Here is a 14,795-nt window from a genome sequence, read left to right as displayed (position 1 = left end):
GATGGGCGGGGCGTTTCCTTCTCGGGGGGGGGCTGCTGTCTGCGGGAGGAGCGGGCTGGGTGTCACGGGCGGGGGGGCTCCAGGGCTGCCTCAGGCTCAGGCCTGGCCCCTTGAGGCGGGCCGGGGAGGAGCCAGGCGGGCTCCAGGGAGAAGAGCCGTTCGGGCGGGGCGGCTGCCAGAGGGCGGCGCTCGCCGGAGAGAAGGGCTCGCTCGGGCCAGAGCTGCGCGCAGAGGCGCCGGCAGGGGTCGCTGTGGAGAACGCGGCGGGTTCCGTCCATCGCTGAGTTTGTCCCCGCCCGGCCCCCGTCACTTGTAGTCCCGGCGGCCCGGCCGGCGCTCGCTGGCTCCGCGGTCCGGCATGGCGGCGGAGCAGCCCCAGCCCGAGGGCTCCAAGCCGCTGAGCGGGCTGCTGAGCGGCATCGCGCAGGCCACGTACTACGGCCACGCGGGCATCACCGAGGAGCTGCTGCGGGGCCAGCTCTACCCCGAGGCGGCGCCGCACGAGTTCCGGGCCCTGCTCGCCAAGATGAGCGGCGTCCTCAAGGTAGCAGCGCCCGCGGCCGGGCAGCCGGGCTAGGGCTGGGGCTGGGCTGGGGGACCGGGGAGAGGGTGTCGGGACGGACACTTGATGTCACCGCTGACGGGCATGACACGGAGGCCTCGTGGTTTAAACAGACCCAGCTCCTCAGTCTTCTCTTGGACGTGCCCCGTGAGCATCCGTGTGACCAAGCGGAGTCTGGGGCTGGCAATTGGGATGGTCCCTGAAACCTCAGAGGAGCAGCGGGGTTGGTGCCTGCCCGTTTGCTTAAAAAAACCAAAATAAATCCCCTGCTCCGGTAGGTCTGTTTTTCTGCCATGTTCCAGTTGCACCCGAGATTTGGGACAAGTTAGTGGGTAAAACCATGGGGCATGGCTGGCATGGCGGGCGGTTATTAGTGTCTGGAAGAGGGAAGAAGGCTACGTTTTCTTTTAAATGTTCTACTGGTTGAGGCTGGTTTGACTAGCCACCAACTAGACGTAACTAGGGCCCTACCAAATTCATGGTCCATTTGGGTCAATTTCATGGTAATAGGATTTTTTAAATAGTTTCATAGTTTCAGATGTTTACATCTGAAATCTCCTGGTGTTGTAACTCGGGGGGGGGGGGGGAGAGGGTTGATGATGACACAACAGGGGGCTGTGGTGAGCAGTGCGATTGCCACCCTTACTTCTGTGCGGCTGCTGGCAGGGGCGCTGTCTTCAGAGTTGGGTGACCAGAGAGCAGCAGCTGCTGGCCAGGAGCGCAGCTCTGTAGTCAGTGTCTCCGCCTGCGGCAACTCAGAAGTGAGGGTCACAGAGTATCATGGGGGTGAGCAGGGCCGGTTTTATGGGTGGGTGACTGCCTAGGGCCCGGTGGTCAGGGAGGTGCCCTCATCAACCCCGCTCCCCTCAAAGCCATCCCAAGACATCTTTAATCTCTGAGTGCTGGGCCTGGAGCTGGGGAGGGGCAGGGTTGGGGGCGCCCCAGACCATGCACTGGGGTCCAGCTCTTAGTTCCAGCTTGGCTGGGGAAGGACAGGATCTCCTCTTCCCCTGCATGGGCCACTCCAGGGGCCAGCTCAGACCCATCTCCAGGAACCTCCCCTGGCCGCAGGAAGCTCCAGCCCATCTGGGACTAGCAGCTGGAGCCCGGTGCATGATGGGAGACCCCCTACCCTACAATAGCCAGATTTCACAGGGGAGATCAGATTTCATGGTCCATTATGCGTTTTTTAATGGCTGTGAATTTGGTAGGGCCTTAGACATAACACACAGTAGTAGCAAGAGCTTCCCCCGTGGTGTCCCACTAATGTTTCTCAGCCCTGATGGGAGGGACCATTTCAAGGGGTGATAGGGTAGCTCAGTTTCTAAACTAATTTGTTCTTTGATGTCTCAGTTGAGAGTGCCAGCAGAATAACCAATTGGTGGTGGTTTTGTGATGTGAACAGCTGTCCATTGGACAGTGCACTGAGGCCACCAAACCATTTTATATAGACATGAAAACAGGTATCACGTGGAGTGAATGTTAGTTGTTACCAATCTAAGGCCATGTTCTGCAATCAGACCCTCTTACTGCATGGACATATCAGCACAGATGCAATTGTTGGGTCAGGTGTTTCACCAGGATGTGAACGTGTGATTTAGAAGTTAAAGGCTCTATTGCATTTCCAATTTCTGAAAAATCTGTTTCTCCCCAAGACAATATTTCTTACACTGAATTTAACTATCCATTATATGAGTGACCGTATTGCCTAAATCAGTCTATCTAGCCAGTCACTCAGTGAAACAAATAACGGTGAACACACATATTGCAAAGCAGAAGAGTTGTTAGAGTACTCTCTGTTCTGTGGTGTTATTGCAACATTTAATTGGAACAGGTTGGAGTTGGCTGCAGCTGAGTGTCTTTATACTTTGGCACGTCATAGGAACAGGAAAAATGGGCAGAGGGCATTTGTACCCTGGTAACCTATTGACACAATGTCTCTGTGCTACAGGTAGGGAAAATGGAACTGATCAACCTCTATTAAAATGTCAGATTACTATCTGAAGTCACTGTACATCTCGCTGTAGAGAAATGAGTTACATCAGTCAGCGTAGTTCAGCAGATAGGAAACTGGAATGTGCCTTTGGAAACTGGAGTTCTATTTCCAGCTCATCTAAATTGAAGTTACTTGCCTAAAATCAAACAGCACCTGTTTGTCCTTCTGTTTCTCCTCTCACTCTATATCCGTCTTTTTTTATTTAGAGTGTAAGCTCTTTTCAGGGCAGAGACTGGCTTCTACTGTGTGTTTGTAAAGTGCCTTGTGCAATGGGACACTGATCTCATTGGGGGACTTTAGGCACTACTGTGATGCAGATAATAACACATACAAAATAATAGACTTTTAAAATGATTAATATATGAAATGCATAGGACAAAGTGCAGTTTTCTTTTGTTTCATTTTTAACAAATGATACAAAACTAGTATGTACTACTTGATTTGTTTGAATAATTATTGTAATAAGCATGCCTGCTGTGAATAACTCATTCCCTACGTAAACTGAGTAGGAAATAAGAGATTTTATTTACCCTTCAAACAGATTTTCTTCGGGTATCCCTAGTAGAGGAGGAAAACCTTCATCTGGCATTGGAAGTAGAAATGTTTCTTAGGAATGTATTTTTTTATTTCTACGTCCTACTAGGTCTAGATCCTACTAAGAAGTTACAGTTATTAGCAGACTGCAGCAGACAGTGATGCTTTGCTTAAGACTGTAATTAAGAGGTATACAGTAATCAGCCCATTGGGTCTATCTTCATTTGGCACAGATGGCTAAATTGTTGCTGCCACCTATTGGGGAAAGTGTTAGATTTCTCAAATTATATTTTTAGGGATTTTTATTAGTAGTATTAATGGCTTTTGGGGATACTTGTATCCAAATGCATTTAAAAACATTAGTTGGCTTGCATACTGTAAACAGTGTTGTTCAATGAATGTTTCTATTGTACTTTTCCCCCAAAACACCTTTGCTTTGTACCCTCTATTTGTACCATCAAAGGTATCACTTTTTTTATTAGATGCTGCTTGTATTATTCAGATTGTCTAAACCATTCTTCAACATTGCTGCTTGTTCAAATTATTGTCTTTCTGAACAGTCGTTGTGGCTCTTGTGGAGTATTTGGGACTGCTATATGTGACTTCTTATGGAGCAAAAACTAGCAGGGAAGAATAAATGTAAATGTCTTTATAGAAATTTTGTTTTGTTTCTGATTGAAATTGTAAGGTTGAAAGTAGACATTGTCCAAAAAGATGCTATAAAAGGCATCATCTTCTTGTTCCATGTTTTGCTATCAGTTACTTCGGAACTGAAATATCGTCAATTTACTAGTGAAAACAATAACTTGGTTTGTGTATATGGGTACGCTTAACTGAATATCTTAAATATGAGCTGTTGCTTCAAATCCCATATCCTAAAGGCTGATATCACCAGCTGCAAAGTCTGCCTGTTCTTTCATGACTATATTGGGCCTGTAATGCAAATCATAGCTAACTTTGTTTTTGTCAGTAAACTAAGGAATTACGTACACTTTTGCCAAACAGTGTTCACATTTAAATAACACTTTAAACTGAGAGTCATGGTCTGGGTACGGAACTGAGAACCAAAAAGTCTTGCATTCGGATTCCAGCTACTGATGCCCTCGGTGGCCTGTGGCCAGTTTACCTTTCTAACTTAGTTTCCCTTTATATAAAATGAGGATATTACCTCCCTTACATGACCTTTGAGGATTAAGGACCTGTCCTTTTAGGTCTTTTCTCACATGCACAAACCTTATTTATTTCCCACTACTCATGATGCCTGATAGTGTTTGCAGCACTAGGGTATAATTTTGTAAAGTTCTTTGCAGATAAAAACACTGTGCTACATAATTTTACTAAGGAAATATTCTATTTTTTCTGTTTTTGTGGCAGTGAGTAATTTTTGGGATGAAGTGATTATATGTTCCCCTCTCTTCCTTCCCTCGCAAATTGTAAATATGGTTTATTGTTACCACATTAACTCTTCCCATTCTGTATTTTTGTTTCTGACATCACATGCTGCTGCAATCAGGATTTTTTAATTGCCTATATTTTGACTGATGGTTCTTGTTCAATTCTTGATTTGTTTTACTTTGATTCTGTGTCTCTGGTTCTGTGTGTGTCCAGTGTACTGTGTATCAGGGCATGTCTATGTTACCGGGCTACGTCGGTCCAGCTGCACCGCGTCTGGTGAAGACGTGCATAGCACTGTTGTGGACAGTACTTAAGTCGATGTAACTTATGTCGCTCAAGGGGATGTCTTTTTCTCACCTCTGGGCGACGTAAGTTACATCGACTTAAGAGGTAGCATAGCCAGGCCTTCAGGGTAATGAAGACCCGCTAAGTCGACCACAGATCGCTCTCCTGTCGACTCTGGTACTCCACCGGAATGAGAAGCGTAAGGTAGGTCAATGGGAGAGTTTCTGCCATCGACCCAGCATGGTCTAGACCAGGCCTGCACAACTTGTAAAGCGGTGAGGGCCATATTACTCCAAAGAAAACAGCTGAGGGATGAAACACACCCCCACCCCCCCAGCGCTGCCAAAACACAACACTCCACCCCCTCAGTGCTGCCTGCCTCGTGGAAACAAACCCTTCTTCCCCGGCACCACCCCGCTGAAACAGCTGTGGGACAAAAGGAAGGTTGGGGGTGTGTGATACTTTATTAAGAATTTTTCAATTAAAGCAAACAGTTGTATGTATGGTACACTAGGAAGGCACTGACAGTGTGTGGAAACCTGTAGTGTAGAGTAGGGAAGAAACGGTGTGCATAGGGTGATCAGATCACAGCAGTAAAATAGGACCCACCACTCCATCCCCGCTGGGTCCCACCATCATACTCCTCTTCACCCTAGCCCACCCCTGTGGCTTGCTAGTCAGTCCCCCATCCATCACTCACCTCCTTTCACCTTCTCACCACCTCATCTCTCACCTGCCAGAAACCGCACCAGACCAACACCACACCCGAATATAAACCACAATCCGCTGCTGGCCACTGCTTGCCTCTTGCCACTGACCCGGCTGCCAGCGCTGTGTCGCGCTCTAGTCCCGACCGCCCCACGCCCAAGTATAAAGCCTCATTCAAATACCCAGGGTCACTATATCTACGCACTCAGTAGTCAATCAGTGCAGTTGTAGATAAATCTCTGCATTAGCTTTTTACTTTTATATCTTTGTACTGACCTTGGTAATAAGTTATAGCGGGCCCTGAGGTAGTAGAATTAAGGTAAAGAAAACTGTCTTTTGCTAGAAGTAGAATAAGATCTCCCCCCGCCCCCGCCGCTTTGTAATCAATTGCCCTGTTGAATTTGAATAAGGTGTGAATGAGGAAGGTGTGGAAGGCAGCACCTCCAGACAGCTGCAACCCTTGGAGAGGGGATGGGAGCCAGACCAGATCAGGCCCAAGGCTGCTTGCTCATCTGGATGTAATGGGTTAGTGGTGGCTACTCCATAGTTCAGACTGATCCTAACTTACAACTAAGATCCATTTTTAACTTCTGTGTAACTTCAAAAAATTACCAGATCCCCTGAGCTCTCCTAGGCCAGGCAGGATTTGTCTGTGAGGTTTAGTAACCTTCAGAAAAGGGGATTTGCAATTAAGGTATTCACAAATATCCATCATTCCCTTTCTGAACATTTTCCTAGCTTCCTACTCCCAAAATGGCTTGGCCCCATACACCGGGTGTCTGGCTGAGTTGGACGGGGGCCTCTGGGTGTTACTGGGGGAGAGCCGAGGGATCACAAAGACCTGTATCATGTTTATAACATTGACTCTGTAAATTATTTAAACTGCCTTTCTGCTGAGTCCTGAAATGTAGTATCTTAAATGTATACAGGCGAGTCTCATCTTACGCGCATTTAACATGCACGAATTCAGCTTTGCGCGGTCAGCAAAAAAAAAAAAAAAAAGAGAAAAATAACAATTTTAAAACTGTACCTGTACTGCGGGCGATTCTGCCTGCCATTCACTCAATGTAATTTTGACTATATGCGATTTTCGCTCTACGTGCTGACAGCGGAACGTAACCCAAGTGTAAGATGAGACTTGGCTGTGTAGCATCAGAATTCCCCAAAGACTCCTAAGTTTATAAGTGCTTCATCTACTGCATGTATGTGTATGTAGCTCTGTAGATAATGTTCACCACCATTGAAATGTGACAGCTATTCAACAACACAAAGTACTGTATCGTAGTTCAGGGCTGGATGTAAGGAAAAATGTCGTATCCAATTGTAACAGCAAGGGAGATTAGGTTGGCAGAATGTAATTGCTAGAGCTGGAATTTGGCCAGGATACGGGGGTTAACAATGCTTTTCTTATGGCAAGTCCCAGGTTTTCTTTAATGACTACATGAGTTCAGATGCTCATTGTTTTTAAGGCAACCCAACTGTGCAGTGCCTATAAAATCATGTTGGGGCATTGGCTCAGTATTGACTCACAGGGTAGAGTGTCTGGCAGACCATTGAGAAAGCATGTACAGTCTGTCGTGGGAATGCTAGGGATGGGACTAATTCAGGAGCCTGTGAAAATTGCTCCTTAACTTTCTGGAGAGGTTAATTGTTCAGTATGGTTTTGTCTATGCTGCAGTTAAACACCCCATGCCAGCATTATCTTAGTTTTCCTTAACATTTCTTTTTAAAAGAGCAACATAATAGTTATGTCTATGCTTCCTCTTTTTGAGCTCTCTTAGCAGGTTTGTAGGTCTGAAGATGATGGCCATGGCAACCATCTGAGGAAAATGGTTTGAACAGGTGGGATTAAAGCCAATGAGGGCTTCCTTTTCCTTATTGGATATTAGGTGCTTCAAGAGCAGAGTGGATGACTGGCTCCACCTGTAAATCTGTCATATCACCTCCTTAGCAGTTGTCAGATCTGTTCCCAGATGTACGTTGGCCATATCTTGATTTTCCAGTAACTCCAGAAAATCTTCCCCACAGCTGTGATGTTTTCAGTAATGCTGGGCATTTCTCACTGACGCTTTGCTTTTTTCCTTCCATTGCTGCATTACAGGTGATGGAAACGAACATAGGAATTGCCATAGTGGATTAGAGTACTTGTTCATTTCAGAGCACTGGCCTTTACTTAGTCAAGTGGTCAATGCTGTGCGCTTTGTGGGTAGTTTCTCTCCTATACCCTGTCCAGTCACCTGATGTTGCGAAGCATGAGGTTTGATTACCCACGTCACTCTTAGGGCAGGTCTACGCTTGCAACACTGCAGCGGTGCAGCAGCACTAGTGCAGTTGCACCTCTATAATGCGTCAGTGAATATGCTACTATGCCAATGGGAGAGCTTCTCCTGTTGGGTGTAGTTAATCCACCTCCACGAGGGGTGGGTAGCTGGGTTGATGGGCGAAGCTCTTCTGTTGACACAGCGCTGTTTACACTGGGGGGCTAAGCTGGTATAACTGCGTTGCTCAGGAGTGTGGATTTTTCACACCCATAGCTACATAGTTATACCAGTGTAAATTTAGAGTGTAAACCTGGCCTAAGTTAGTACTTGTTTTGTTTTTTATTTTTTAAGGAATAATCAAAAAATCTAGACATACTGTTTGGATGTGTTTGCAATCAACATAAATGAGAACAAGGCAGGCGTGTACCCCTCTGCTCCCCACACGTGGAAACCACGGTATACTTTAAAAATATTGGAAGCAATTAAATATGAAACCCAAAACTCTGCATCAGATCTATTGCAGAAATAAGCATTTAAATGTTTTCTTTCACCAAAGTTCTGCATGAAATATTGTCCCTCTGGGTATAAAGAATCCTAAGGGGCAGGGGTGTCTTAAAAATCCACTTATTATTACAGGTTTCCTTTCCTGTCCACATACGATTTGTGGGAGGTAAGTATGAAAGAAAGGGGAGGCATTAATCCATGTCCTGATAGTTTAGTAATAATATGTCCTGAATATGGTATTGCATAATTTTGCTGCTCCATTAGGGGATAATGAAAGCAAGGTGGAAGCACTTTGGTCCCTTTTGTTCCACAAATATTACAAAGAATTAAACAATAATCCTTGATAAAACAACTTTGTAAGAGCCATAAACCAAACTTTGGAGTCCTTTCTAGCCACAGTTCTTAGAATTCTTGTTTTTATGTGTGGCCAATAGCTGTGTTTCAGGTCCTGCATCTCCAAACATGTGTTGTTATTGACGTTTACTCAAAGTTTTGCAGGAGAAAAATTTTTTATGGTCATATCCTCATTGAATAACACAATTGAGATTTTTCTATTAAATTACCTTGAGATCTTGAGAAAAGTCCTTCTACTGCCAGATCTGCCCGTGCAAACATTAGATTCTATGTGTGATGGCTGGTAGAGGAGCAATGTTTTGTTGCTCTTTATTCTGGCTTACCTTTTGATTCCCTCTCCATAGCATGCCGTAACACCACTTCGCATACTGTTTAATAAGGTCCTTCCTTTGACTGTAGTCTTCTTGAGCTGCGACTTTTACCTTCATCCAGCTGACATATTCAGATGATATCTTGTAAAGCCAGGCTATGCCAGCCGATAAGATTTTTCATTCCTCTGACTCATGACTATTAATGTTTCTTCTGAGACACAAAATCAGCCACTGCTATGTTTCTGGAACATGCTTTCTTCTCCACTTGTTTGTGTTTGTTTATCCCCCTGATCTCAGTTTTTTCCATAGAGCGCAATTAGTTGTAAATGAGGTAAATGAGCTGACCTTTGTTTCCAGAACCTCAAAACCCTCCTCTAGGGTGTTAGGATCTTGTGAGTTTATAAAAATATTTTTTCAGCCAGTTTGGTTTTGTCAGAAAGTAGTCCTTGGTGGCAAGGAGGCCAGTGTTATTGGACTTCATGGGCAAAACAGATCTGTTTTTAGATTTTTCTCCATTTCCTTTTAGCGTCTTTCATCTGAGTTCACCATAGCCTTCTCCACTGTAAGGTTACAGAAAAGTTTAGGAACGTGGGCAAATAAAATGATGACCAAACAGTTTGTGGGAGCTCTAATGTGGCCATTGTAACTTCCAAGCACTTTTATCTCCTAAAGGGGTAGCCTGAGAAGGAGCAAGAATTTACCAATGTACATTGCCAAAGAACCACAGTAATAAGTTAGCGGCCCCTCATCCGCTCATTCCGGCCCCCGGCGCCTCCCCCTCCCTCCCGATCAGCCGTTTTGTGGTGTGCAGGAGGCACTGGGGGGGAGGGGGAGGAGCGAGGGCATGGCAGGCTCAGGGGAGGGAGTGGGAAGGGGTGGAGTATGGGCAGGGCCTGTGGCAGAGTCAGGGGTTGAGCAGTGAGCACCCCTTGGCACATTGGAAAGTTGGCGCCTGTAGCTCCAGCCCCGAAGTTGGTGCCTATACAAGGAGCCATATACTAACTTCTGAAGAACCGCATGTGGCTGAGCCACAGGTTGGCCACCCCTGTCCTAAAGAGAAAACATGTTGAAGTTGGGTCCCTAGTACAAAAATATAATTCAATAAAAGTGTAGCGAAACAAGACAGGTAAGGTAATATCTTTTATTGGACCAACTTCTGTTGGTGAGAGAGACGAGCTTTTGAGTTACACAGAGCACTTCCTTAGATCTGGGAAAGGTACTTGGGCCAGGTCTACTGTACAGACCTATATCAATGTAACTGTCGCTCAGGGGTGTGAAAAATCCACAGTACCTGAGTGATGTAGTTATACCTAACCCTGTGTGTAGACAGTGCTATCCCGTCTTCACTGGTGCAGCTGCACAGCTGTATCTCTGTACACGAAGACAAGCCCGCAGGGTATGTCTACACTTAGGCTATGTCTACACTAAAATGTTAAGTCAACACAAGTTATGCCAACGATTGTAAACCACTAATTAACTACATCGATTGTGCAGGCTCACACAGCTCTCCATCCACGGTGCTCTAGCAGCGAGAGAGAGCAGTGCACCATAGCTATCCCACCATGCAACTTGTGCATGATGGGTGTGGGCTCACCGTCCCATGATGCAGTTTTTTCTGTCCCATCATTCCATGGGCTTCCGACTACATTTCCTGATATTTTTCAACAGCCCATGTAAACTGTGCCCCCCACCTCTGCCTGAAAGCATGGATCCTGCGCTGCTCACCAATCTTGTGAGAAGTGTTATATAGTAAATCCTCACGTAATGTCATCCCAGTTACCATTGTTTCATTATTACGTCGCTGATCCATTAGAGAACATGCTCTTAAAGTTGCACAATGCTCCCTTATAATGTTGTTTGGCAGTTGCCTGCTTTTTCCACTGCTTGCAGGAAGAGCAGACCATTGGAGCTGGCAGGTGGAGGCTTGGAACCAGGGTGGGCTGGCAGCCCCCCTATCAGCTCCCCCAAGTTCCCTGTGCAGCAGCTGCCCAGCAGGCTATCAATTGCTGGGCAGTTCAGGTCCCTCTCCACACTGCCATGTGCTTCCCTTGCCCACTGCCTTGGAGCTGCTCCCAAGAGCCTCCTGCTTGCTATGCGGGGGTGGGGGTAGAGGGGTGCTGATGTTAGGGTGTCCACCTCCCCCCACTCCTGTACCCCATGTCCACAGAGCAGAGGGGTGGGGGAAACACAACAAAGCTCAGGATGGAGGGAGCTTGCTGGCAGCAGCTGGTGTCTCAAGTTGCTGATCTACCTAAAAAGACAGTGTACTTAGAGGGGCAATGCACGTCTCTCTCTCACACACACGCACACAATGTGTGTCTCTGTCTCACACAAACACGGACCACATAGCACTTTGGATAGTGGAGGGAGTGGTGCGCTCCAGTGGGATAGCGTGGTTTCATCATCACCTTCAGTTTCAACAGGGAATGTTTGCAGCCACTGCATGTGTCTATAGTTTCTCCTCCCTCCATTTGTGCTGCCTTGTAGAGTGTGAGGCTACATTAAAAAACAATGTATTAACCCTTGAGGGCTCAGCCGAGTGATAGTTCATCATTTAGCAGCAAGGCATTCCCTGGGAAATATCCCACCCTCTTCCACCTTCTGACTTCACCACCTCAACCAAACTTCACAATCATCATTGCTCTGTGTGTGTGTGTGTGTGTGTGTGTGTGTGTGTATATATATATATATATATATATATATATATATAAAATGCATGTGCTTATATGCGTTATTCCTGCAGCGTTTGTGGTGAAGACACCCTGTGCTGGCGAGAGAGAGTTCTCCCGGCGGCATAAAATACCCACCCCCATGAGTGGCAGAAGCTTTCCCACCGACATAGCCCTGTACACACTAGCACTTACGCTGGCATAACTTATATCTCTTAGGGTTGTGGTTTATTCACACCCTTGAGCAACATAAAATTATGACAGCTGTAGTAGACATAACCTCAGAGTCACAGCTAAATAGCAGGGTGAACTGGTAGTTTAGCATAAGTAGTTAGTACATATTCTAAGGCAGTGGTTTTCAAACTTTTTTTCTGGGAACCCAGTTGAAGAGAATTGTTGATGCCTGCAATCCAGTGGAGCTGAGCATGAGGGACTTAGGGTGCAGGAGGGGGTCAGGGCTCTGAGCTGGGGGTGCAGGCTATGGGGTGGGGCCATGGATGAGGAGTTTAGAGTGCAGGAGGGGCTCAGGGCTGGGGCAGGGGATTGGGGCGTGAGTTTACTTTGGATGGATCCCGATTAGCGGTGCAGCGGGGGTGCTAAGGCAGGCTTCCTGCCTGTCCTGGCACCACGGACCACGCGGTGCCCCAGAAGTGTCTAACAGCAGGTCTGGCTCCTAGGCGGAGGTATGCAAGCAGCTCTCGCCCACAGGCACCACCACCCCCAACTCCCATTGACTGGGAACCAGCCAATGGGAGTGTGGAGCCGGTGCTTGGGGCGGGGGCAATGCGCAGAGCCCCATAGGCCCCCCAGTTAGGAGCCGGACCTGCTGCTAGCTACTTCCAGGGCGCAGCACGGTGTCAGAACAGGAAAGGACTAGCCTGCCATAGCTGGGTAGCACCCCCGAAGGACTTTTAACGGCCTAGTCAGTGGTGCTGACCCAGTGCCTTACAGTCCGTCGCGACCTGCAGTTTGAAAACCACTATTCTAAGAGACCGCGCAAGGTAAAGTGGCCTGTTAACACCACTGTAGTCACGGGGGAAAAAGAGCTCTGTGTATCTCAAAAGCTCGTCTCTCTCACCAATAGAAGTTGGTCCGTTAAAAGATATTGCATCACCCACCTTGTCTCTGTAATATCCTGGGACTGACATAGCTACACAAATACTGCATACCACAATGGAAGTATAGACATTTTCGGTAATTATATGACCCGCTGTGGAATATTTTGTATTGGAAACAGTTTTATTCTCTTCCTGTAGGTGGCAGTAAAATACCAGCTTTGCCTCAAATGATTACTTGATAAACGTGTTGGAAACAATAAACACTCTTTGAGTATTCTTGTCACTGGCTGTTCTGCTTCAGACCAAACTTTGTATACTTTGGCCACTTAACAATAAAAATATTTCATTCAGCCTTAAGATGTTAAATATTTGGGGTTGTATTTGAATTATTAATATTCATTTCTGCAAATGCTGAGTAAATGTTAACATTGTAAGACACATTCTGGTATTTCACTGCTAAAATATTAATCAGACTTGTATACATATTATATATGATAAATAAAAGGCTGTTACTTAAGTTGTTAAATGCGTCCAACATCCTCGTATATTTAACTCCTGTTAAATATATTTGTCCCTTTCCTTATTTGTGTCTTTTCAGAAGTATTGGAAAGCGTGCCTGTTTCAGTACAGGACTTTGATTCTGCTTGTTTAATTTCACTGTTCATCCATCAAGAGGCTGGTAGTTCCATTGGTATTTTGGCTATATTGTGCCAACAGCATACACAGTTTATGTAACTTCTGTCTTGAGGCCATTCCTATATTGTGACGTGCCCGGTACTTCTAGTGATTATTTTTCTCCCTATCCTTTGACAACATCTCTTAAATAAGAAACCTTTTAATCAAAATGTGATCTAAGGGCATGCGGGGGAGAACACTAAGCCACTAATGATTAAAACTGTGCCACACTTCAGATGCTTGTAAAGAGTGATTTGTTCTATTATGATGTGCTGGCTCTCTAAAGGGTGTCATGCTGCTTCCAGAGACTGATCTCAATCCCTTCCCTAGAAGTTACTGTTGTTTACCCAGAGAGGGGAGTCCCAAAGTGCTGCCACTTTACTGGCAGCTGTGGTTATGAGTCTATTAATTCTCTTGCAAAGAGATAGTCCTAATGTCAGGGGATGGGCAGAGAGACTACCATAGGAAATCACTCATTTCTGTGGGCTCCGAGCCTTAAAACTACTCTTCAGGGTTTCTACTGGCAATAGTTTGTGAGGAATAGAAGTATTATGGTTTCCTGTTTGAAGAGGGGCTGCCCCCCAAATGTATTGTCCTCCCTCTGCAGACTGAAAAGAAAGAGCCTAGTAATTCATGTAGTTTCTAGATGGTGATTTTGCTGGTGCGGGCTGCCGGATTCCAAAGGAAAGATGTTGGCTGGATAGCTAGTTCTAGAATCTTGTTCTGCAGCCTAGTCCTCTGGTAGATTGAAACTGTAAATTTTACAGTGAATGATAAAACAGTAATAATTCAGCATCGGAAATCTTCTAGGGTGTATGGTTTCTGTCAGTTATTTGCCCTTCCCTCATGCTTCAGAGCACCCTGTGTTTTGGGAAACTGACTGGATGACTCTCCTCCCCTCTAGGCTTCTGCAACCTCTGCCATCTATGAACCACCCTTTTGTATCTGGGGAATCAGTTCCTCTTAAGATAAATGTGACTTGGTTTGAAATCTTATGCAGTCTAGTGATTAGGGAGCATTGTTGCTCAAAGGTGGCTTTGTGCAGACAGGAGAAGTTGTGGAAGTGGAGGGAAATGTCTCGTGGGGGAGGGGAGGGGGGAACCTACATGGGGTTCTGTAAGCTACTTTGCATGGGATTCCATGATGCTTACAGCTGGCTGGGTGGTCCTGGACGAGGATGGTCAGCCACATGCTGCTCTACAATTACTTCAGATGGGTGATTCCAGCTGCAGCACTGACTGCTTTGAAGTTACTGCAGAGAAGGGGGCTCAAAGAGAAAAAAATAGGAAAGTGGAAGAGAGGATTCTCAGGAATGCAAATAACATCATCACTGGGATTTTGAAATGGAAAAAGATATACTTTAAAAATTACATTAACTGACCGAAAAGCATATTTATGAACTCATTGGCCCTCTCCAGAGGGATCTCCAGGTTATGATATGGAATTGTATAAATGTAAGAAAATAGGGTCTTATTTTTTTGAA

General features: G+C 45.9%; 1 protein-coding gene across 1 annotated transcript in view; it reads left to right on the top strand.

The window, feature by feature from the left end:
- The first annotated feature begins 276 nt into the window (after nucleotides 1–276).
- The window catches only part of COMMD1 (copper metabolism domain containing 1), a 126,502-nt gene continuing 111,983 nt past the window's right edge, over nucleotides 277–14,795 (top strand). Inside the window, exon 1 of the mRNA XM_032763286.2 lies at nucleotides 277–544. Coding sequence (XP_032619177.1) covers nucleotides 359–544 — 186 coding nt within the window. The 5' untranslated portion in view covers nucleotides 277–358. The remainder of the gene's footprint in view (nucleotides 545–14,795) is intronic.

The sequence above is a fragment of the Chelonoidis abingdonii genome, chromosome 3, assembly GCF_003597395.2.
Source record: "Chelonoidis abingdonii isolate Lonesome George chromosome 3, CheloAbing_2.0, whole genome shotgun sequence".
NCBI lineage: Eukaryota > Metazoa > Chordata > Testudines > Testudinidae > Chelonoidis > Chelonoidis abingdonii.
This window is presented reverse-complemented; position numbering and strand designations above follow the sequence as displayed.